At 35.4% G+C, this 27,211-nt stretch overlaps 1 protein-coding gene across 7 annotated transcripts in view; it reads left to right on the forward strand.

Moving 5' to 3' along the window:
- The window catches only part of znf385c (zinc finger protein 385C), a 115,547-nt gene that overhangs the window by 59,235 nt on the left and 29,101 nt on the right, over window positions 1-27,211 (forward strand). Inside the window, exon 1 of one of the 7 annotated variants that reach the window (XM_039687240.2) lies at window positions 1,732-2,061. The exons of the other annotated variants lie outside the window; for them this stretch is intronic. Within the exon in view, the coding sequence (XP_039543174.1) occupies window positions 2,052-2,061 (10 nt within the window). The 5' untranslated portion in view covers window positions 1,732-2,051. Of the gene's footprint in view, window positions 1-1,731; window positions 2,062-27,211 lie in introns of those variants that run through there. 7 annotated transcript variants of the gene reach the window in all.

The raw sequence follows: 27,211 nt of genomic DNA on the forward strand, positions 1-27,211 counted from the left end.
CTACAATATTAAGTAATCTGTTGAGCGAGAGGAGTCATGGTCACAGTACATATCTGGAAGCAGTGATGAGGCAGGAAGTTAATTTCAAGGATTTAACTGTATTTTAAAGATAAAGAAGGAATTGAATGATCTGTACAAAGATGAAGAGCAGCTCTTTTCTTTCTAGTCATTTGTCAAATACAGCCCAGTCCACTCTCTAGTACAGACACAAAGACCTCCAGGGGGAACTCTAGCTGGGAGAGGTGTTTATGGCACCAGCAGGGGGTCCAAACGCCCCAGAGCACTGATTGAGATATATATGCCGATAATACCAGCCATCAGATTTATTGAAAACCTAATGCCATATTTTGTAATGTGAATATCTAAAATAATTCCAGAAAGAGTTCCTGTTCGGTTTCTGTTCACTCTCAATCATTCACAGACTACACTGGTTAATCTTTTTTCTGATCAGGCAGGTGGTTGACGGTTCACGGTTTGTCTCAGTTCACTTGTTTGTGCTCACAACGTTCAATATCAAAATATGTCAGTTGTGCAAAATATGTTACATGAGTTGTATGTCCGAATTTGCAGTATTTATAAAACGGTAGTGAAGGATTTCTGTTGGGAATTTTCGACGGAGCATCCCATGAGTCCAGGGAGAGTTTTAAATGCTGGTGAAGTCATTTTGGTCACATGATATTGATGTTACATGTAATACATGTTGAATGTATAATCTCCTGATTGTATTCCTACTACACATGCATACTTAACCTATTTCTTAATGATTGCAAAGTAAGTTATTACAGCCTATATCTGTACCTATTTATTTATGACAAGATTATGAATCTCTGCATGCCGCTCCACTCACATATACTGTTTCACCTTGATACCTTGGCTTCATTTGGAACTTTTGGAACATTCTTTTCAAAGCATTTTTTTTCCAGCTGATGACAGATAGAAACATCGACAGCCAATCAGAATCCACCCGACCCTACTTTTAAAGAGGTTATTTTAAAGGGTAACGCTTTACAATAATGTTCTTTAGTAAGTTAACATGAACTAAGAATGAACACTATCTACAACATTTATTAGTTAATATTATTTTCAATATTTAGTTATAGATTATTAAAATCAAAGTTTGTATTTGTTAACATTAGTTATGCACTGTGAACAAACAATGAGCATCTGGATTTTTATTAATTAACATTAACAAAGATGAATAAATATATATATAACAAATGTATTGCTCATTGTTAGTTCATGTTTGTAAACACATTAACTAATGTTAAGCTAATTAACCTTATTGGAAAGTGTTACTTTTTAAAGTGACAGTCACAGACTGCTTATAAGAAAACGAACGTTATCGTTCTTTTGTATGGGCGCTAATAGTAATTGTAGGTCTTTACAGTTGTCGTTCTTGGTGTGAACTGGCCTAAACTGTCCGGGTTTTGACTGAAACAATTACGCCTACATGATTGTTGTATAAATGCAATATCCCACTTGATACAATACAAAACAAACATATTTTTTGCTTCATAATTGCCTATGGTTTAGTTCTAATCCCTATGTTGCATTGAGTGTCTTATGTCTGCTAAATTACCTAGAATCGTTGGAGGTAGATAAATACCACCCCCGCCCCCCTTCACAGACGCACACAGAATTATTTAGCCGAAATCAAGGACCATGAAAGGAGAAAATAGCACCAGCTAATTTTCCCATCTGTGCCGTTCGTTCAGGTTAAGCGGCGGGCAGCAAAAAGAGCGAGAGAGAGAAGGTGGTGGGGGAGTAGACGGGGGTAAAAGACTGTCGATCATACTCTCTCCCTCCTCCTCCTCCCCGTCGAGGGCGCGCAGATCAGCGGAGCACTGCGCGCGTGTGTAGCGTTCCCTCTGACACATCAACTCTAGGACCAGAAACAAGAGTGAGACTCATCGAAGAGTGAGAAATCTGAGGGGAAAAGTCACATATCGAACTGTCGGAGAATATTTATTAACCCTTCTGATTTTCCTGCGCTGATCTTTTTGTCTTTTGGTTGGTTTCTTTTTGGAAACCAGGATATTTTTTCCCACATCATGCTTATCGGTAAGTCAGTTCCAATTGAGATACTATTGTATTTGTGTTCATGGCATATTCTGTATAATAAGTCTTTAAATGTGGTAATAATGTCACGCTTGTTCTGCGTTGAAGATGCCTCGAGTCTCGTGCCAAAAGTCCTTGCTCTAGTATGCGCACTGACCACCGGCACGCGCAACGCTTTTTATTCGAGGTATTGGCTCGTGTTGCTTAATCGATACGAAATTAGGCTGAAAACGAAAACTTCACAAGGCAGACGATGTAGAATTTTCTAGAAGCCGAGAAGCTCCAGAAGTGAGTGTGTGAGATCTGTGATTGTGTGTGTGTTGGTGGCACATTTGGTTGCACGAGACGCGCGGCGCGACTGTCATACGCATGCCATCAAACGGCCTTCGGTGTGTCTGTTAGCCGCTTATCTGTGACGTTTGGTCCAGTCCACACCTGTAAAAGCCCGGTCTTTTAACAACTAAAATATTTTTGGACCCGCAGTCCCGGTTTTATTAGTAGTAGCAGGTGGTCTTCAAAACACACATTTCCCTCCACAGTTGACCTCTTTAGTGCGAGAGACCGATGCACAGAGACAACAAAAATATGAGCGAACGAGAGATGATAAAGAGAATGCTGTGTAAGTTTTGTTTGTTCATCTCTCATGACACGGCCGAGCGCAATGGAATGACATTAAAAAAACTTTCGTTCTCTCTCTCTCTCTCTCTCTCTCTCTCTCTCTCTCTCTCTCTCTCTCTCTCTCTCTCTCTCTCTCTCTCTCTCTCTCTCTCTCTCTCTCTCTCTCTCTCTCTCTCTCTCTTCCCGCGTACTCACTGGTCCTGCAGCGAGCTACAGCAATGCAGAAATGATCTTTTTTTCATTTACGCATCGTGAAAATATGTACGATTTTATTCTGCACATTTTATGAACAAACATGCGTTTAAAAAATAATAAAACGTCCTAATAAGGCTTCATGTATTCGCCGCCACTATTACGTTCTGCAATTCTCTACAAGTTACAATTTATCTGATTTTAAGATGTTTGTCTTTTTAATTCAGGCAACCATAAAAATAGTTTTCTGCTAAAAGAATTTATTCTTTAAAGTCCTCCTTTAAAAGTGCATTTTTGAATCTCAAAGCACCTGGTCTTCAATCCTCACAAGAGCTCAACGCAGCGGAGCGGAAAATTAAAAATGATAAAGGATTGATCCTGCACGCGCTGGAAATGCTTTATCAATAACGCAGCTCATTTAAGGAAATCGTTTGAGTTTTCTATTTTCTTATAGCTCATGAATTTCGTTGGGATCGAATCCATTTGTTTATGCATTTCATCACCGTGCCTTTTCATTTTGGGGTTTTCCATTTCGTTGTTTGTGATTTTAATTGTTTTTAATAAACTCTGTGCTTTATATAGATTAATTTGTAATATTTAAATATATAGTTTAAATATAGAATAAATATTAAATCTATAGTTTGTTTTTTATTGTCTCTTGTATATGTTATTTTAGTTTTATTTGTAAAAAATCTGTTCTAATTCTATTGTATTTTTTTCTACATTGAATATCACTTAGGCTACATAGCCTACAATTGCTGTGTCTTAACATTTTTGTTGTAATTGTAATTTTTTTTATTCTAGAATCCATCATTTAGGATTTTGTGAGCGAGGCTTTTGTAAATATAAATGAAAGGAAGCAGAAAAGATTTAAATGTCCTTCTCACCTCTCAATTTCTCTCATTATTAACTAGATACCAATGCCCTGTCCGCTTAGCAACAGAGAAAAGACACACAGATGTTACACAGCTACACAAAGTTACACCGAAACCACAAAGCTGTTTAAATAAAGACGCTCAGATTAAATCCAAGGAAATGGGGGAGAGAGACAAAGAAAGGAGGAGAGAAAGCTGCAGCATGAAATGGCAGCTTTCACTCACAGTTAGCCTGAAATCAGCACTTCTAGACAATCAGCATCAAGCGGATGTGTCCGTATGTTAATAATCCATCACCTACTCTCAGGCGTGAATTATCTGTGAATGTAGCTCAGGTTATGGGGACAAAGGTCATGCCCTTGACATTCTTTAACAGTCTGCTGCAATATATGTTTTATTTAAATTACATGCATTCTATGCCTTGACCATTCTTAGTTTTAGCATGGTCAGTATTTTATTTCTGTGCTTTTGGCAGAGGATTCATAAAAAAAAAAAAATACATGTCAGAATGCTTTGCATAAATCAGCTGCTAATTAAAATCGTATCTGTCTGTTTCTGTCTCGAACATTCTCCTCTGTAATTGTGGAGGTGTACGAATGCGAGTGTGTGGCCGGAGTCACACCGTGATCATTGGATTTTTTTGGCTGTGTTTTCTCAACCCCCCTCTCACTGTCATGGTTTCAGTTGTCGTGGCAGCGCCCCAGCCCGTGTGTTTGTAAGTGTGGGGAATGCGGTAATACCATCCCTTAAGCGAATGCTCTTTGCCAGCCGCATATAACACTCTCTAGGAAGGCCGTACTCAATGCAAGACATTTTATTCACAAATATTGTTTTTATTAGTCAAATATTTACAGTATGAAATATAATATATTATTTTGAAATATAATATATATACTTAAATATAAAAAGGTTTGAAAAAGAGTCATTTAATGTTCCTAAAGGTCTGGTTATGAGGAAAAATGTGTCAAATTTATTTTTAATATTTGCTGATATTTTTTCATTATTGTTTACATTTTTTGATGGTAAGGTTGCTTACATCTAAAATCTAATATTGAATGTGAGGTCATGCCTTTATATAGTCATTTTAGTGACTTGTTAGATGTTAGAGTTTGAATTATGCAGTTTTTTTTTTTTTTAGAAAGAGAGATTTGATCCAAATTCTTGCATCATTCTTCAAAGACTTACTGCGTTTCTATAAATTTGCCGTTGCTTCCCTAATCAAAATCAGCACATTGGAAATTCCTACTGTCGCCTTTCCGTTTTCTGGTCTTTTTACATTTTGGCCTTATGCATCACCTCCAAATATTTACCACCCCGAAATGTATCATTCGATGAACACACAGTATAGAGCGCTAGTGTGTAATGTTAAACTGACACCTAGTGCAAACAGTCTGAAAGCCGCATTCCTTTCTTGGGTTCTGTGTTTTTCGGCTCGTCGGAGCCTCTCCTTCAGTAATGGAGGTTATATTCAACTCATCTATTTAGTGACGCAGTGAGTGTGCGTCTTGTTCCCTGCAGAACAGCGAATGAGTGACAGGGAGAGTCATTAAAATGAAATGACAGCATGGGCTTGATTGGCCTGTCAGTTCGTCTGATGTGCTTGTGTGTAAGTGTGTGTGCGTGTCACAATGACAAGAGGGTAAGGCATACGCTCTCAGCAGGGGTTACGACATGAAAAATGACCGTCTATCAATGTATGTGTGTGAATGTTTATCAAAACAGGCTGTGAGTGTGTATGTACAAACGATCCGCTGAGCTGTTGTTCTAATCACGGACTCATACGGCACTTGACTTCATGACCCGGAGAGAGAGACAGAGAGATGCAGGATGAAACGGGGATTTAACCCGAAATGGAAGAACTTCGCTCTCTCTCTCTCTCTCTCTCTGATTAGAGTGTGACAATCTTTGAAGCAGCTCAGTGCTGCTGCTACCCACCCATAATCTTTCTACCCACACAACTTGCCTTTCTTTAGCTTCAGTCTCTCTTTCTCTCTCACTCCATCTCTCTCTCTCTCTCTCTCTCTGTCTTGCTGAGTAAATACCTCCTATTCCATTTCCTTTATGAGGTTCCTTTATCCACCATAGATTGGCTTCTTCCATCCCAGTTTAAGAGTGTGTGTGTGTGTGTGTGTGTTCTCATGTGCACACAATGATTTTAAGATTTAGTTTTTCCTGTACCCCAACCACAACAAGTGTCTGTTTGTAAAAGTTGTTGTGTGTTTGTCCGTTGTGTATGTCTAGACTCTATAGAGCTGCAGTAATGTGGTTAGAGATTCAGCTTTAACTTGCTAGAATGACCATCATGTTTTAAGATGAAGTGGCTGCAAGTGAAACGTTGATTTAACCATTTAAAACGGCATGAAACAGCATCTGCAATGCGTTTAGGCTAACTTCTGTAATGTGACGTAGTCCAACAAAATATATGGTGCAAAATAATGAAGAGAGGAACTAGTTTGTTTTTTTATGGATTGAATTTAATTGAATTTTATTGTAATGATGTTATTGGTTCATTGTTCCTGTGGTCTTGGCTACAATAGCAGAAAGGAATAGCAGTTTTATAGGTCTTTTAGAATAATGTGATGAATCATGACCTTTTTTTTTTTTTACTCTACTGTTGAAAAGTTTGGGGTTGATAATGTTTTTTAAAAGAAGCATCTTATGCTCAGCAAGGCTGCATTTATTTGATCAAAAATACAGTAAAAACATTAATGTGAAATATTGCAATTTCAAATAACTGCTTTTTTATTTTAACATATTTTATATTAGATTTATTTCTGTGATGTCAAAGCTGAATTTTCAGCATGATTACTCCGGTCTTCAGTGTCACGTGATCCTTCAGAAATCATTCTAATATGATGATTTGCTGCTCAAGAAACATTTCTACTAATTATCAGTTGATTGTGCTGCTTAAAATGTTTGTGTAAAACTTCTTTCAGGGTTATTTTATGAATAGAAAGTTCAATATAACAGAATTCATTTGACATAATTTTTGTTATATATTACTGTCTCTTTTGATCAGTTTAATGCATAAACTAACCCTGAAAGAAGTTTTACACAAACATTTTAAGCAGCACAATCAACTGATATATTATCAAATAACTGCTTTTTTATTTTAGCATATTTTATATTAGATTTATTTCTGTGATGTCAAAGCTGAATTTTCAGCATGATTACTCCGGTCTTCAGTGTCACGTGATCCTTCAGAAATCATTCTAATATGATGATTTGCTGCTCAAGAAACATTTCTACTAATTATCAGTTGATTGTGCTGCTTAAAATGTTTGTGTAAAACTTCTTTCAGGGTTATTTTATGAATAGAAAGTTCAATATAACAGAATTCATTTGACATAATTTTTGTTATATATTACTGTCTCTTTTGATCAGTTTAATGCATAAACTGCATCATTAATCTCTGACCACAGACTTTTGCTAATATTTTATTTTTTAAATATTTAAATCACATTTAATTTAATGTTGTTTTAAGATCTAAATTTGAAGTCAGCACGAAATAGCATTTGCAAGCTATTTTACTTCCAGAGTGCAATGTATTAAATTTACGTATGATATACTGCATATTCCGTGTTTTTTTTTTTTTATTAGGATGAGATCAGATTTTTTTTGTCCATCAGGAATTGATTTCACCCTGTAAAGTTGATGTTGCACACCAGAATGGAGTAAGATCTGACAGCGAGTTTGCAGTCAATTTTGGAGAGGAAGAAATGTCCCAGGAATCATATTTATTTGAGCCTCTAGCTACTCGAGATGGTGAATGGGACATGAAGGCTAAAGGTCAAGTTCTCCCTCGAGAGCATCTATAATTTGCAATTATTGCCGTACCCTTTATTGCATTAATGTTAATCTAATAACCATTAAATTACTGTTAACTATTGGCAAGATTTTATAAAGGCTGCATTTCCCATTACAGCAGCCTAAATGGATGATTATATAGCTATGTTGCTATATTGGTTAACCTTATTTTTTATAATCTTTTCAGAAGTGACAAAAGTTTTGTCTTAATTGTAATATATTTTGATGAAACAATGAATCCCAGTTTGTCCCTTAAAAAAAACAACATAAACTGGTAAATTAAGTCAATGCATTATCATTTTTAAGCCAAAATAAATAGGACAATTTTATTTCATGCTGACTCAGGTTCAGAAGGTTTTTTTTTTTTTTTTTTAAATAAAAGCAAGCAGATTTTATGTGTTGTAATGTCAGATTGTCATCCCAGTGGTAACATCGAGCTGTTTACATTGATATTGACAACTTAAGAGACGTTGCTGCCAGTAGTTCTTTGTCACCTTGTCAGTTCTTTCTCCCTCACACATACACAAACACAAGTGAGCAAGTCCTCACCACAGCGCCAAATCATTTATTCCCTGCATCTTCTCTGCAGTGGGAGCCATTTTGGTGCCACAATTTCATTGTAGAGTTACTGCAGGACCAGCTCGAGCTAACATAGCAAAAATAGTACCTTCCGTCCCCATCCTATAGGCCAATTGGCCTTTTTGGTTCCTCCCGACGCTTGCGGGAAGGTGACTTTGATATCCAGCGTCTGTTATCTATGCTTTGCCTTGATTCATAGTGGTCATGGAGCAAGAGCTCTACCTGCTCCCCTTCTGCATAAGACAGTGGTGCCAGGGTTCTCTGAAGGCCTTGCAGGGGTGTTGAGTCTCACCAGTACTCCTTGAGTGCTAATAGTCCACGTATGCTCATTGCGCGCACACACATATGTGCACACAGAAGGATCAAAAAGTGGAAGGGCAGGGTTGATTGGGGGTAATTTGGGGATTTTAGAAGGGCAGCTATTTCGACTACAAATGTCCCTGGAGAGAGAACCAGGGGAGGAGGGGGAGGGAACAACAGCAGTAACGTTCACACTCTGTCATGTGCACGCGCGCGCACACACACAGCATTGTTTTATTGTGTTGGCTACTTTGGTGCACTGTGGGATGCTGGAGGTGTGTGCGATGGCCTAGAAAAAGCATCACAGATCACACCCGTGGCTCCGGACAGGAGGGAGAGGGGGGTCTGAAGAGGTAATTCTGTCTTTAGGCTCCTACAAAGAAGGTCAGTACTGCCCATGGGTCTCTCCTCTCCTCCATTAGCTCAGCCTCACATCGTTCTAAATCCATTTTGGGTTTCTTTCTTCTGTGGAAAACAAAATGAGATGTTTTGAAGAATGTTCACGCTGCTCTTTTACCATATTCTAACTGGGAAAAAAATGAAAAGTAAACTTCTAAATTCTAAATTAAATTAAATTTAATATTAGTTTTTGATATAGTATATTATAAGATGTAAAATATGAAAATGGCAATTACACTAGATTGTGTTTAGAAATGTAAAGCTGTGAAACATTTTAAATGAAAACTACAGACACTATGGTTTAAATGTTTGGGTCAGTATGTTTGGTTTTTTTAAATATTTTTTTTATTCAGCAAGAATGCATTAAACTGATCAAAAGGGATGTAAATACTTTGATAACGTTTAAGATTTCTATTTCAAATAAATTATTTTGAACCTTCTATTGAAAAAGGAATCTTCAAAAAAATGTATTATGGTTTCCAGAAAAATATGTGACAGAACAACTGTTTTCAAAATGTATGATAAAAAAAATTATAGTAATAAATAATCATATTGTGTCACACTGAAGACTTGAATTAATGGTGCTGAAAATGCAGCTTTGTCATCACAGGAAAAATTACATATAGAAATAAAAATATATAAAATATACTTCGATTAAAACTATATTATTAAGAAAAATATTTCACAGTATTACTGTTTTTACTAAACTTTGCAGCCTTGGTGTAATGTTCTGTCTCTTTGGTGATTGATGGGCCATTTTATCTTTCACTGAATAACAAAAAAGCAGTGGGATTATTCTTTAAAATGTTTCCTTTAATGTTTCACAGAGAAAACTCCTACTGGATATGTGATTTCTGGTTGAACTAACCCTTAAAGGGTTAATTGGTTAGCCTTTTTCTTTACAAAGTCTGTGCTCTTGAAGCATGCATGACTAAAGCTTTGAGACAGAAAAGTAATTAGCCAGCTAGTCACTTAGGATCTAGTCTAGTTTAATGTCTGGTTTAAGTCAGCTAAGCCCATAAGCCTCTTAGTCTGGAGATGGCTTAATCAGCTTAGTTCTGGATCTGATACAACTGATAAAGATCGACTGGTGCTAGTTATGAAACCAAATATGATATTATCAATGTTTGATGTGTTTAGATGCGTGTATGTGAGAGAGGGAGACAAAAGAATGTGACCGCGATAGTCTCTGTTACAAGGAAGGTCATTTCACTTAACGTGGTGTGGAATATATTCCCTCTGAGATACAGCAAGGCTACAGAAGAATGGAGAGGGTGAAAAGGAAACTCTGATGTTGAGTGTGTGTGAGAAAGAGAGAGACAGCATCTTCTATCACTAGTGACCATTGTATTGGCTCTGATGCGCTCTGTCTGCCCAAATCTACAGCCTGAAGGTGAAGTCAATGCATCACCTTGACAGCGTGTGTGTGTGTGAATGTGCACACTTATGCGTGTGTGTTTCTGTACATCTATGTATGTACATGTTTAACCTTCATGTTCATGAGGTTGACATTTGCTGTTTCTATGTTCAAGGTCCCAGAGGTGATGTACATATAAAATGAAAACATTTCAAAATTGCTTTATTTTCAGATCTTCATATTCTTGTGCTGGATGTTCCTCTGACCTAATCAAAACTTATTAGCCTTATTATTAACCCTTTCCCCGCCAGTGACCAAATTGTCACTGTTATAGTGTAGGGGGAGCTATTACGCATCTTCTGAAAGAGTACAGAGTCTCCAGATCAAAACACAGGCGGAGAAGAAGCAAAAACAAGCGATAGCTAACATCATATAAATTAAAACTGCCTAACTGTTACTGAATAAAATGTCGAACCCCTGAAGGGGTATAGGACGGTGCAAACTTTAGGGGTGTTGATGAACGTGATCTACTCCATTTATGTTTTGATCATCATTCTGAATTCGATCCCAATATAATTTTTGACAAAAACTAGATTTTCTCAGCTTTTTGTTTTTATTCATTTTTTAATTTTTTTATGAAGATTATCCACATTTAAGTGTTGATAAAAAAAAAGAATGCTTGAATCTAGATTTTTTTTAAGCTCTGTTGATTTATTTTTATACATTATACGAAATTTTTGTGAAAGTTATCAAAAATGGCTGGCAACTTTTTTTTTTTTCTTTCTTTCTTTCTTTCTTTTTCTTTTAAATGCTGGCGGGAAAACAGTTAATATCTAGACACAGTTAACTAACTTTTTCAGAAATGTGTCTGATTAATTTGACCCCAAAATTGAGGTTAAACTTGAGTAACTGATGATTAGTCAGCACTATGATTAGCAAATTACCCAATTACAAATACAGGAGATAGTGGCAGCTGTGTGTGTGTTTGTGTTTGTGTGTGTGATCATCATCACTAGGCCAGGGTGACAAAACAGATATTGACATTGATTTTGTCATTGTCTGGTGGTTTGCTGGTAATTTGTTTTGAAACATTTCAGTGAATTTGTTCAAGTCAGTCATTTGAGTAATTTTGTTTTCCCTCAAAAATTGCCTGAAAATCAAGTAAATTTTTTTTGTAATAATCCAAAGTCCTAAGGTTCTGAGATCAAAATGGAAATCTTAAAATTAAAATGAAAAACATTATACTCTGATCATGCAAACACCTTTTGTATAAGAGGTTGTATGTACTTGTTTCTATTGAAGCACAGCCTTTTACTTGATTGTTATGCAGATCAAATAATTTACAATGAAATTAATTGTATCAAAATGCAAGATGCATTTCCCAATTGGTCTCGGCTTACATGAAAAAGTGGGGGAAAATGACCCTTTATGCCATTTTAGATGAAATGCGGATTGAGATATGTCGTCTAAAGACTGAAAAATATTGGAAAGCAATTTTTTAGCTATATCACCAAGCCCTAATCATACCACTGTAATTTTACTCATTTATGCTAATAAGCAATGGCTTTTTTAGCATTCACTACGTTCCCCGTTTCAAAAGAGAGCGAGAGAGAGAGAGATCAAGACAGAGGAGAGAACAGAGAGATGGACAGATAAGAGTGAAATGAATGTCAGAAGTGTTGCGCTTTGTGCGGTTCTCCAGTTAAATCACCAAAAGGCTGTTTAATAAGTCGACATGTCTTCAGTTAGCAGAGGGACCGCGGGGACCATTTATAGCGGCGCGGTTGATGTCACGAGGGGGAGGACGGTAAATGAAGTCTCACAGATGTGCTTGTGTAGATTAATGTCTTCATTGAGCTGCCATTATTTGGCATGACGCATGAGGCTTATTTAAAACAATTACAGACCACTGCTGCCAAATTCAGCTCCCATCTCATTAGCCAGGATCTCTGATAAAATGCGAAAGCAGACTAAAAAAAGAACACATTCACACGCAGGAAATAGGGCGAGTGGGAAGGGACATTTCAATGACGGTGCGTCCTTCAAGAGATGCCGCATCGATTCAACCAATAAATAGATATGCAAAAAGATAAACTGAACACCTGCTTACTAATGAACCACAATGCAGTCCGAGAGATGGATGTTGAGCGACGGGTACAGATACATAGTAATAACTACGTTTAGTCCTCTGTCTCTGTGATGTATTTTCCGCCATACATTTGCATTTATATTCTCGCTCTTAGCAGGCACATCCTTCGAGAAACACTGTACAGGTTGAATAATAAGATTTTTAAAGCATTTTTTCTTATCTCGCTGCTGCAGTCTCCTGCATTAACATCAAGCACGTCTAATCTCCCTCTCTAAGTCTGGGGGTGGGTATGTACGTTGTGTTTTTCTTCCGTAAGGTGTTTAATCATGTAATAAGTGACGTTTATTTTGAGGCCCCTTAAGTGGCTACTGATACAGGAAATGACTTCATTTAAACAGGAAATGAACTCCACTAAGCCTCTGTCACTCCACATCACTATATAAGTGGCTCTGATTGAACACTCATTTTCTGTGTTGAGGTGTTTGTGTGTTAAAAGAGAGAGGCAGACAGAAAGAGAGAATGAATGGAGAGAGTTTTTTTCATGTATATGAAATTTTAAGATGGCTTTTGGTTTGCTATTTTTTATTTAATGCATTTATTTATTTTATTTTTATTTAAGGAAGTTCATTTAATTTTAGGTGTGGCTATAGTTTCCAAGTGTGTCCAAATATATTGGGTTTCCATATAGTATATAAAGTGCACATTTAAAGAAAAAAAAGAAAGAAAAAATATTTCTGAAATGTACATTGGAATGTTATAAATATTATCTAATTCAATTGTAAAATTAATAATAAGACTAGGAATGTTTAATTTACAGTTATATTGTTATAATACAATTATATAATTATCAAAACTATTTAAATTTATGTATACTGTCTATACATACTTACATATATGTACATATACATACATGCATGCATACACTCACGATTTGTTATCATAACATTTTTTCTTTTGTCAAATCAACTTAAATAATTTACTTAGTTCAGACAACTTATTATTTTGAGTTTCTGATGATTAAATCATTCTCCTTCATTGTATTAACTTACTTTTTCCAGTTCAATCAACTTAAAAACTTTAAGGCAACCAGGTTACTTAATTTTTTATGTTAAACCAACAATATTTTTGTAGACTTAAGTCACACTTAAGGTATGAAATTAAATAAAATCAATGTGAAAATAATAAGCTATTAATTTGAATGTAATGTTTGTAAGAACTCTATAGTACAAAAAGAGCAAAATCTTTTTAAATAACTTTTTCTTATCAGTGTAACAACTACACAGCCTTTGGCAAGATTTTGCTGTCGCAATCAGCCCTGCTCTCTCCCAACACACACACAAACACACACGGTGTGATTGAGATAAGAAAACAGCATGTGCTCTCCCTCTGCATATATTCACCCTGCAGTCATGACGCTCACAAATAAGAGCACACTTCCTCGATATTTCCCATCTATTTCCTTGTGTTTTTTTCTGTCCTCATCTGCATGGTGTTTTTTTCTTTCTTTTCATGTGCTGCTGTGGTTTACAGAAATGTGACAGATACTTTAATTTTATATTTATGTATTGCAATTCTTGCTCTTTATCAATTTGAAATTTGCAATCGTGTACCAAACCTCTCACCCTCCCTTCCTTCAGCCTGACTCTCTGGGGGAAAAAGAAAAAAGGAGTAATTTATCACTGTGCAGCCTCGGGGTGTTTAACACACACACACACTAGTGCGTACACACACACACACACACACACACACACACACACACACACACACACACACACACACACACACACACACACACACACAGAAGCCTTAGGCTTTATTGTTCCTTTGTGGCAGATGGGTTGCCCGCTTTGCACCATTGGTTTTGATGATGTTCTCCCTCTCAGTCACTCTCTCTGGAATGCACACACTTACACACCTACTGAAGAGCTTTTATTTGACAGTATGGCACATAAAATGTGTTTTTTTGGGGCCATGGTCAGCAGTTATTGAATGGACAATAAGTTAGGAAACGCCATATAAGAGTTATTTCCTCTGACATAATGCTTTTTTTGTGAGTTATGGGTGTTTCACGGTGGTTTTCATTTTAATGACAGTGTTAATTTTGTGTTGATTTTATTTTCAATTTTAAGTAGAATTTATAATGGTTCAAAGACATGTAATGTTATTTTGACACGTGGTGCATATTTGAAGCTCCTGGTCACGCTCAAGAGCTTTGCCTTCTGATCTTATCTTTTAATCACGTCGTTTATTGTCTCCTTCGGGCTCGCTAACACTTTTTTCTATTCTGATTCAGTAGCAGCATTAGCAGTACCTTCACACCGCACACAGCACAAACAAGTAATATCCATCTGCCCTGTTTAATTCACAAACTAACTCTCTCTGCAGAATTTTGTCTGAACACAGCTGAAGAGAAAGCATAACATTATGGTATCCAACTCTATTAATACAGGGCTTGACATTAACACCTGCCAACCCACCAAATGTCTAGTCCTACTAGCCACTGTGGCGGGTTGGATTTTTTTTATGTAATAATATACAATTTTCAATTACAGTCTTTTGTAACAGCATCTGAAATAATAAACTACACTCTTAGAAAAAAGGATTCATTTGGGTTTTATAAATGAAGCATAGGGTTCTTTACTCAACTCCATAGAACCTTTTATGCTAAAAAAGGTTCTATAATGACAAGAAAGAACCCTTTTGGCACAAAGGTTCTTTATAGGCTATTTTTCATTCATTTATTACATTAATCTGCAACATTTTGTAGTTGTAATTAAATGATTGTTTATTAAACTGTTGTAGTAACTTAATATTACATTTTAATCGCGCTGATTTTTGGAGGAGAAAAACTGAAATGGCACTCTTCGTGTGATATTGATTAACTACAAAAAATGATCATTTCTAGCCCTCATATGTTGAATTTTGTGATCATTCACATGCATTCATAAATACATTTTTTGGGTCTTGATGTTTGTCAATAATATGAAATATTTAATCCGGAAATGACAAAACAAATGATAATGAATGAACTCAAAAGGTTCCATATAGAACCTTTTTCCTGGTTAGAAAGAACCCTAAATGGTTCTTATTATTGAACCCTTAAAAAAGGTTCTGTATAGAACCTTTTAGGGGTTCCAAATACGTGTCACTGATCGAACCATGGAACCTTTTCTTCTAAGAGTGTAAGTGCAATGTAGTGTGGTCAAAAATATAGATTTTTTTATACATATCGATACTGAAATATTTGAAAAGCTTCTAATACTAATTTTTCCGCGGAATAGATACACGATACCAGCAGTGCTTTCTTGCTCTCTCATCTCTCTGACAGCGAGTTGTCACACAAACCTGCCTCCCCTCACTTGTTTCAATTCCTCAATTCCTGCAGATTTTGTGCTCACACCCCAAGTGTGCAAACATAAAGCCGGCTGTCAGTGCTTAAACAATCAAACACACACAAAATAATGTCAAAATGCTGGTCTTGGCGAGTATTCACGTAAACGTGGTCAGTTATGTTGAGAAAGAAAACGTGTATAGTGGTCAGTTTAATGATCATTATAAAGTGCAGCTCACTAATACCTGCTGCCAAATTATGAAATAATATTAATAATATCTATGCTGACTGGCAGAAAGCTCAGCTGGTGGGCCAAAAAAAGTTGTATATATCTTAGGAATGTGCAAAGATGTATTGTGATTAATCGCATCCAAAAAAAAGTTTGTGTTTACATAATATATTTGTGTGTGCTGCGTATAATTATTTAGTATATATAAATACACACACATGCATGTATATATTTAAGAAAATGTGTTATTCGTATATAAAATATTTATATTTATATATAATATAGATTATGTATTTATGTATGTATATATATATATATATATATATACACAGTATTTACATGGAAATAATTCTTAAATATGCATATGTATTAATATATACAAAATATTTATACACCACACACACACACACACACACACACACACACACACACATACATATATTATGTAAACACAAACTTTTATTTTGGATGAGATTAATCGCAATTAATCTTTGCACATCCGATATATATGTGTGTGTACAGTATGTATATGAAGATGCAAAAGCCTCTAAATGCCATTTGAAATTTTCTTCTTTAACGATGATTTTTATCAAACTTGTATATTTAAGTTCAGTGATTTCACTTTAATAACAATTAATAGGTAATTATCATTGCCATTTAAGTGAAATCACTGAACTTAAATATACAAGCTTGATAAAAATGATCATTCTAGAAGAAAATTTCAAATGGCACTTAGAGGCTTTTGCATCTGAACTCTTCATATATATATATATGAGAACAAAATATTTCATAACATGTGTTTGCTAAATATACCCCATAGGCACATCAATTTATTCCAAGTATGTCCAGTAAACAGTTTTTTAATGTGGCTGAGGCTGAAAGACTGTGTGTCGGCCCCTTCTGGATCCGAGCAGAGAAGATAAGACGTTATTAAAAGAGGCTCTTATTTTGAATAGCGAATAGTCTATCTTAATGAACAGGAAAGACGCTCATTCAACATTTTTTTTTTTTTGTCATGCTTTGCACCTCTCTCTCCATTCATTTGGTAATTTATCAGCCTGATAGATAATATGGAACTGAAAGAATCCCGTGTGTATAATATTACACTGTAGATTTTTCAGAGAATACATTACAGATATGTTGATTTGAACACAAATGTAGATCAGTCAAGGTCAGGTCCGAAAATCCGTAAAGGGGGCTCATTTATAATGTTACAAAAGATTTCTTTTTCAAATAAATGCTTCAAACATTCATCAAAAAATATAAATCAACATAATTGCAGAGAAAGGTTACATTGAAGAAAAAAATAAAACCAAAAACCAGGATGTCTTAGTATTTAGTAGCACTTGAGCTGCATGAACTCCACATGTCAAAAATGTTCAGTTTTTTGATTACTTACACAGAAACAGTGCAGAATCTAAAATATCGCTTTCTTCATTTTACAGCAAAGCACTTTTTTGCCCCCCAAAATTTGGACTCCACTGCACATGTTTTGTGAATATGTATGAGTGTGCGTGTTATCAGAGTTTGGATAAAGGCATTGCCAACATCCCTCTTTCTATTTACATAACGCACAAGCCTACAGCATCTACCACACACACAACCTAAGCTCAGTGTCACACACACACACACACACACACAGTCACAAACAAACCCTGTAGCAGCAAACCCTGCCTGAGTCCATCTTGAGACGAAACGGAGGGTGACAGGCATGTGCGTGTGTGTTTGTGTGTATGCACATGTATATCTTGTTTTATTTGTGCTTGCCTATTTGTATGTGTGTGTGATGCAAGAGAATGTGACAAAGAGAGAGCTAAATTCTGTGCTGTTTGGGACGAGTGCATAATGTTTAGCTGCAGTGTGTGCATCGGACCTCACTGGAGGCCTTTTTAAAAGCAAACATAAATTAATTTTAGGCCTGATCTGTCCACTAGAACCAGCTCAGACAGTGTGGCTTCTCAGTGGTAGACCTGAGGAACTGATCAGATTGAGACTAAAAAAAACAACAAACACATTTGGAGAACAACTAGGTGGATTTGTAAATTGATGATGACTAAGTATAGTGGCAGACCAATATATCAGCTAAGATAATTATGAGCCAACAATCAATTTCCATTTAGGGAATATCAGAATTTGCTAGTTAAAAGTGATTTTTTTGTGTGTGTGAATTCATTTTGAGTAAATATCATATTCTCACATAAAAAAGCTTAATATTTATTAGACACTGTAAAAAATAGTATGACTAGAATTGAGTAAAAATTAACCAAATCAATTTATGTTAAAACACAACCAACACCATCAGATCTTCTATTTGTTCATCTGGCTGTCATAATTCACGTATAACAGCCAAACAACATCTAAAGTTAATGATTTAAGGGTCAAGAGCACAACTAAAACACACACTGATCACCATAATGGTGACTTAAAAATTACGGTTTTCTCCTTCAGTGACTCTGCTTGTTATCATAAGGCGTCTAATTATTACTCAATTCTAATTTGTTAAATTTAATTAATAATGTTGATTGTAATCTGTTGCCTCAATTTTATTGATTAGATTTAACATGTCGTATTCAATTATTACAGTGTAGAACTATATTACAATATGTATATAATATTTAGATGTATATAAATATAGTTTTATTAAAAAATTAAATATACTTTTAAATAGCAAGGATCAATTTAATTGATCAAAATTGACAATTAAAACATATATAATGTGACAAAAGATTTATATTTTAAATAGATGCAGATCTTTTAAACTTTCTATTCCTCAACAAATCCTGAAAAAAAGTATCATGATTTCCTCAAACTTTTCAAGCAGCTATATATATATATTTTATTTTATTTTATTTCTTATCTTATTTTCTTAATCTCAATATGTTGCTGTTTTTTTAATATTAAACAGTAGTACTTCAGGTCCCCTTTCTGCTGTTTCTAAATGTGCAATATACTGTAAATAAGTGTTAACTTAATATACTGTATATTTCGGCATTTTATCAGCCATTAATCATCCTAAAACACGACCACTAAATATGGTTGACCACTAAAGCATATACCTGTAAGATGGAATGACAGGGGGATGTATAATAAAATGGGACGGCTGTTGATGATACTGTAGCTGTGGAATTGCAAATAGAGAAACAGAGTGGGCTTAATTGTTAATTATGTGTAAGCGGTTCTAAATCTCATTTGCTGGTATCAGGGGATTGACTATTGGCTGCATTCAGATACAGTGAGAGAACACGAGTCCTAACGCTACTTGACAGAAAGCATCTCGGTCTGCGCCTTTCCATTTCTCAGGCCTGTCCAATGCCTCCTTCTTTGAAAGAAATCAAAATAAATAAAGAAATAATCTGCAGTCAGGTGCTCTCTCTCGTTTTATAAGGCAGCACAAAAAAAAACACATTTCAATCAAATCCTCACTCTGCACAAGATTGTCAAACCCCTCACGAACAATAATCAGGACTCGCTTCCAAATCTCTTCAATTCACTCACCCTCTCGTTCTTTCCATCTCTCTCTGACCTGCTTGTCTCTCTCTTTCTTTCTGTCCTTCACAACATTTCTTCTCTCCGTTCCCTTCAAGATAACAATCCTAAAGGACGACTGTGCTAGTTTTGATTAGACGTAACAGTGCATGAAGAACATAATGAGAGAGGAAATGATGGAATGATTGTAAGCTCCACTGAAGCCACGTGTCAGAAGGACAGAAACAAGCTAAATTAATTAGCTGCAGCAGAGAGACCCTTCCAGAACACTGAGGTCACACAACACTGACCTTTAAAACTAGGAGATCTGATTGGCTGATGATGCAAACGTAACACGACGAGCGGAATGAGCAAAGATTTTATCAATTAAGGATCAGAGAGTGAAAAGAGTGCTATTCTGTCCCCCATCTTTCTCCTCCTTTGTTGTTTTGTGTGTGTGTTCATTTTGCAGTTCACCAGCCAGCTTACATGAAATCAAGTACGTAATTAGGGGTCTCTGGCAGCATGCGTGTGTTGGTGTGTGCGTGTCCAAACTCACATGGGAGTGAATAATAATGACTAATGAAACATCATGATGTGTTCACTCATGCCGAATTGACCCACTCATCAACCCAGAAATCTCAATTTAATGAAGTGTGTTTATGAGCGTATGTGAACGTATATGTGCCAGTCTCAAAATAATAGTTACTCACAAATCATGTATGTTGTGCCAGGTCATGTACTGTACCATTTTACATTTTTTTAAAGAAATCTCATATGCTCAGGTATTCCACAAGAATGCATTCAATTAAATACGACACTAAAGACCGGAGTAATCATGCTGAAAATGTAGCTTTACCACACATTTTAAAATATATTACAAATTTAAAGGAGCATTTCACCCATTTCCACATTAATCTTTATTGAAAGTGGATCATATATGTAGTTGAAATGTAAACGAATTTTTGAATTTGGTGCCCTCTTGACTGAGAAAAGAGAAAATAACAGAAGGGTGCATTTGTATGTAAGACAACAACTCCCACAGTGCACCACATTGCACAGCTCCACTAATCCAGAACAGCCCAAACAGAGAAATCACTCTTCCGTCTACAAGGCTCACGTTAGCTGTCGCCGGAGTTTGAAATTCATTTCACACAAAATTTCTAGTTAGTTGGCTGTGTGGACAGCATTCGTCAGTTAGGGGCTGTTGGCTTATACTTTCGTTTTGTATTTGTTCATTTTACTATTAAAATGTTTAAATGTTCGCCGGTTCCCACCTCCTTCTTCCCCCAACAACAAAACCCGTTAATGTTACATTGGCAAACTCATTAGTGAATTACTTTATTTATATGGTGAATTACTGCATGATACCTGGATGTTCAGTCAGTTCAACTAGGATGGTTCACAACACAAACGTCCATGTGTTCGTCTGATTAAGAGATTTCGTTCAGGAGAAATTGCCATCGTTGTGTGTGTAGTTCACAGCGAGAGCACGGGCACCAGCTATGCAAAAGGCAAGCCGGCGGAGGCAGTGTGATGCTTTGGGCAATGTTCTTCTGAGAAACCTGAGGGTCCTGTCATCCATGTTACTTTGACCACTACCTTAGCATTGTTGCAGACCATGTACGCCCTTTCATGGAAATGGTATTCCCTGGTGGCTGTGGCCTCTTTCAGCAGGATAATGCACCCCGCCACAAAGGAAAAATGGTTCAGGAATCGTTTGAGTAGCACACTGACAAGTTTTAGGTGTTGACTTGGCCTCCAAATTCCCCAGATCTCAATCCAATCGAGCATCAGTGGGATGTACTGAATGCCTCGACGGGTCAGGGCTGTTTTGGCAGCAAAGGGGAGACCAACACAATATTAGGAAGGTGGTCATAATATTATGCCTGATTGTTGTGGTATATATGTGTGTGTGTGTGTGTGTGTGTGTGTGTGTGTGTGTGTGTGTGTGTGTGTGTATATATATATATGTGTGTGTGTGTGTGTGTGTGTAAATATGTGATGCAACAGAAACACAGCACGAGATGCCAGCTGGACTCTGCACTGATTTTGTGGCTGTTTGAGCAGGAGGGAGATAGACAGAAAGGCAAGAGAAGTGCATTCTGCTAATTACAGCTCTTTGTAAATCATAATTATGCTTTTCAAATGTTGTCAGGAAAGAGAGAGGGGGGAAAAATCTCGTCTTTCTGTGTGTTTTGTGGTCCACTACTTTCCTACACCAGCATACATGAGGCAAAGAGCATGTGTGTGATGTTCATTGTGTGGATATACATGTGTTTGAATATTGTGTGTGGAACCACTTGAAAAAAATAAGTCTGCCTTTTCAGGGTGTGATGGTCATTTAATTTGAGCTCCATTGAGTTAGACAGATTACACACTCACACAGACATTTATTTGGAACATGAAACTGTGATGGAATGGGTTGTATGAGGCTTTAGGACTGAAGCATATTCACTGAAATATCTCTGAAGTCTTTGTGTTTTAAAGAAGTAGAAAATACAGGGATAATTCACCCTACAATGAAAATTCTGTCATCATTTAATCACATTTGTGTTGTTCAAAAACGACTTGGACATTTTATCTTTTGTGAAACATGAAAAAGGATGTTAGACAGACTTTTTTTCCATACAATGAAAATGAATGATGACCAAGGTCTCTCAAGCTCCAAAAATTACTAAAAGTAGTCCGTATAGAACTTGGTATAATCCATACACTGTAAATGATTTCTGTTGTTTTCACAGGATTATACTGTTTTTCTCAACAGTTTCTTACTGTATAATCTATGTACAGTAAGTTACAGTAGATTTAGTTGTTTTCACAGTATTAAATTGTTTTTTCAACAGTTATGTACTGTGCACACAGTTGACAGTATGTTACTGTAGAATTGCAATGCATTCTGGGAAATTATCAGTTACTGTTAATCTAAATACAGCAGTGCAATTGACCGCGAAAAACACCACACACAGTTCCACGGGTAAAATTGCTAGCCTACTAATGTTATTCTTACATTTAAAATAAAAATGTAGCACTGGTTGACCATTAACAGTCATAATTTATGACATAATTTATGTCAGTGGGGTGTGCATGAGAGCATATTTGACTTTGGAAGAGTTTCTCTGTCGTGTCAGTGGTGCTGCTGTCTTTTCTGCCGACCTGCAACTTCTTCATCTGGTAAGTAATAATTCTTATAATGTGTATGCAAACGGATTCTAGCTAATAATAACTTTAAAGTTATTTAGAATAGCTGACCACGATTTCTATATTCAATTTAATATATTCTAGACATTTTAATATAATATGTATATGATAGGCTACTCTTCAATGTAGCCATTTGGGATGTTACTGTAAATTCAAATACATTAGTACGAAATGACCGCAAAAAATAACCACAACAAGCTGCCATTTTATGAAGAACTCTTCAGTTCCCTTCCCTCTGTAAGAACACGCAGGCCGTGCATCGCGTCGCTGTCGGTCGGCAACGTTTTCGCCATACATCTGGTTAATTCATATTTTTATGCAAACCATATGAGTTAACAGATTACCGTTAGAAAGAAGTGGCCGCGGAATGTTCGATAACGTCTGTATAAGTCAGACGCGGATTTCTTTTATGTTGATAGCCTTACTTGATTAAATGTGATTTTATTAACATATATTTCATATGTAACCTCTTATACGGTCAAAATGGTCTAATCATTTTGTTATTTACCACGTTAAGTCGGTGGAAGCGCCTGCACGTTCATTATTTTATGACTTACAGGGGTTAGGAATTGATAATCGATAAATGTATCCTGAAATCGGACATCCAAGGACATCTTATTGATTTTTTCACGCTTATTTTCGTGTAAATCCTGACCTGGCGTTCTGCCATTGCTATAACGTTACCTCAGTGATAAAGTTGGACCGCGGAAAGCGCCCAAGGTGTATTTTTGTCCAAAATACAAAGCTATGTGTGACATTTACAGTATTTGTTGTGGTCTTTGTTAATCTTTGGTGGTTATCATTAACGACACATACACGAGGGAGTTAGCCTGGGGCCTGTTTCAAAAAGGAGGTTAAGTGAAAACTCTGAGTATGTTAACCCTGAAATGAGGGAAACTTTGGGTTTTCCGTTTCAGAAAGGGGGGTATATCAAACCCGAGACAGCAGAGTAAGTCAAGCCCGTTTCTGAAAGAGAGGTAACTTATACTCAGAGTCAGTTACCATGGTAACTTACTCTGTGAACCTAACCTGGTCGGGAGCAGGTTTTCTTCAGTAAACCCAGAGTTTCTTGCGGTCTCCTCCCCTTTTTTAAAGAGGAAGTGCTGTTTAAACACCAACAATAATACTAAAATGTATTTACACATTCTTTAAGGAATATATTGTTTGTCCATGGTTTAATTGACTAAATCTGTTTTGCAGCACTTTGCCAAAAAATAAAAGGATTAAAACATTTGCTAAACTTTTATTTGATTACCACTGTTTTGGATAATATATTTCTATTAAATCATTGAAAAAATTGTAATAAAATTTAATAAGTTATTCATGATAAAAATAAGATGTCAATCATAATCATAATCAATTATTGAAGTTAGTTGATATTATGTTTTATTGAACAAATGTTTAATTTATTTAACTGTCATTTTAACTGATGAAAATAATAACCGTAATTTAATAATGCAGTTTATATATTTAACAATTGTTTAATACCATAAACCGTGATATTTTCTGAGACGGTTCTCATACTGTGAAACTCTCATACGTTACAACCCCACATGGGGGAGTCCCCAACCCCACCCCCGCTGTTAAACAAGTTACTCAGCAACTTTTACTCATGTTTTAAATTAACTACTTTTTACTTCAGTAGATTTTTTAGACTGGTATTTTTACTTTTACTTAAGTAAAAATGTATCAAAGTAATAGAAGCCTACTTTAGGTTGAATAACATTCTTCCAGTTTCACCTCTGATATTATAACAGTTTCTCTAAAATAGTTATGAATTATTAACAACAAATGACATCGTCAACGGTGTAGTTAGATTAATGTAATAATTACTATCTCTAGAAAGTATTGGTCTACATATTACTAAATCCTATATCAACCTCAACCACTTGATTAATACAAGGAGGAGAGACAAGAAACTGCACTTTTAATGCTTTCAAATTAACAATACAATTGCATGAATTATTCTTGAATTGATCAAAGTGTGTAGAGGGAGAAGGTTATATAAAATATACCTTTTAAAAATGTATGCTAAATCCACTATTGTTTTATACTGAATTGGTCTATAGTTTATGCAGTAGCCTATTTAATGTAATTGCATCATATTTTATTTTAAATTAAAGAAGAATTAAGAGTAATCCCTTTAATTAAATTACAATATTTAGATTACTTGGTAATTAATTATACCCAACACCTCTTTTTGTCTGGCGCTGTTGCCATGGTGACTCGTAATATCTGCGCTCCATTGATAATGGCTTTTTATAGCTGTGGTGCACGCGCTTAACTCAGAGTCAGTCAACTCAGAGTTGATTGAACTAACTCATTTCAGCTGTTCTGTAACCGAAAACTCAGAGTTTCCCATCTCAGGGTAAGTCAACTCTGAGTTCAAGCTTTAACTCAGAGTTGGTTGAACCTCCTTATTGAAACGGGCCCCTGGTGTTGAACACTTTACTAGCGAACTTAGAATCAACAACAACAAAAAAAAAAACCCGGGTCATACCAACTACACAAACTGCCTGGGGGTGTTCCGGTAGGAACCATTCACTGCATATACTACAGTATTGTCGGCTATAATATCATTTATTTATTTTTTATTTATTTTTTTTTTACTATGTGTAAACTGACATGTACTCATTTGAAGGGAACGATGCCTTGTCAATCTTTTTTTAAGTCATGTAACTTAGTATCACACAAGCAAGATTTAGCCTACGTTTTCACGTGATCGTAAATGAATTGATTTTAAACAACAGTCCAACAAACAAGATTTTAGTATTAAGTGAATTACACTTTAGACATCATTTTGTCTGTTTTTGCTGTTTAGCCAAAACAACAACAAAAACGTACTATATTTTAACTGTCTTGTCTGTTCTCCTTTTCCACAGGTGTGAGCTGTGCATGTTAAGAAGACCCCTATCCATCTTGACGACCGATGAATTGTAAATCTAATCTAATTTAATTATTCTATTTATCTAACTACTACTACTATACCTTGGTCCAGTACTGACCCACTGAGAACATTTTAAACGGATTTTTATCCATCTGTGAATTTTGTCTATCTGCAAGTTGTTTAGAATTGTTGTGTGAAAATAAACGTTACAGTACAGTTTAAGGTTTAATTGCATAAAAGCTTGGATAGAAAACTTCCTATTGCAAAAGTTAGAACATAAGTCTGCATATAAATAATTATTGATACCGTAATGCAAGTTTTTCATGGCACATGTGCATGATGAGGTTGTTTTGTGTTTATTTTTTTTTTTTTAAAGGACACTGGATAACTTGTCATTTTGTTATACTCATCTGGATTGGTGGTTTACTCGTCAAAGCTTTTATAGTTTATAAGTTTATATGTGTCTCCCAGCCCTGCAAATCTGGTCCCTTAGATAGAAAGCAGCCAAAACCCTTTAAAATCAGCAACTGACCAGTTAGACAGTCTATCTCAAACCAATAGACAATCTTAGACTAGTTTAAGCTGTTTTACCCCAGCAGGGAGTGGGTGGATGAGTTGTTATGAACTATCTTTCTAATAGATTGATCAGATAGCACCCCTTTAATCTTTTCTATTTTACCTGTTCATGATAATTTTTGCATGTATTTAAATTGTTCATGATTGTCATGCATGATTTTTATTGTATTATATTACATTTTTATTATTAATGTATTTAATTGTATTAATGTATTTAAATGTATATTATGTAAATGTACTAATGTGTTTGAAAATACACAATAAACCTTGTGCAGTTAAAGCTTCAATTGTTCTTTTTTCTATTTCCCATTAACAGTTAAAATAATATTTCTACAGATTTTCTACAGGTTACACAGTAGCACTATAAAATAAATACAATAACATTTCATACTATACAGTATTATTAAAAATTAACAGTGTAATTCTGTACTTTAATATGGTAAGAAATTACAGTAAAATAATGTTATTTAATTTGCAGTATGCTTAACAGTACTGTAGTTAGTGTTACGGTAATTTTACTGTTAAATGAAATACAGCAAGTACTGGATAATTGTTGCCAGTAAGTTACTGTTAATTTGACAAGAAATTTTTTACAGTGTATTCAAGTTGAAGTTAAACAGTAAATCAGTATTCACTGATAATCTTCCATATTCACGTATTCAAATTTAGTATGTTGTGATTGTTTCTCCAGTGTCTCATAAAAAACGACATTATTTTATTATAACAAATAAAAGCTAATTCATAATTTTTAAAATTATGAATTGGCTTTTATTTTTTTATTTTTTTTTATAGTTTTTCAGATTTCAGGTATATTTCTATTTAGGTTTTAAATTATTTTTATTTATAAATAATTTTAGCAGTTTGAACATATCAATTAGTTTCCAGGGCAACTTTTCCCATTTTTAAATTAATTTATTTTATTTTAGACTTTACATATAAAATATTTTTATTTTATTTATTTTATTTCAGATTTATTTCAATTAATGAAAAACTTTTTGAAGTTTTAGTAAACAATAACAACAGTGCATCAAACTTGCTGTGATGTGCCAAATGAAATTTTATTATCAGTGAATAATGTTTAAATTTCAGCTTTTTCAAACAAAACATTAGTGTGGCTCTGTAAGATTTGAGGCATCTTTCCACAGCCGAGTTAAGGCTGCTCTAAAGTGTATAAATGAGCGTGAACTTGTGCCGCTCTAAACTACGTCATTGTCATGACAACCAAAAGCACGCCTGTCTCAGCTCAAG

Source organism: Pimephales promelas, chromosome 3 (genome assembly GCF_988280905.1).
Source record: "Pimephales promelas chromosome 3, fPimPro1.hap1.1, whole genome shotgun sequence".
NCBI classification, from domain to species: domain Eukaryota; kingdom Metazoa; phylum Chordata; class Actinopteri; order Cypriniformes; family Leuciscidae; genus Pimephales; species Pimephales promelas.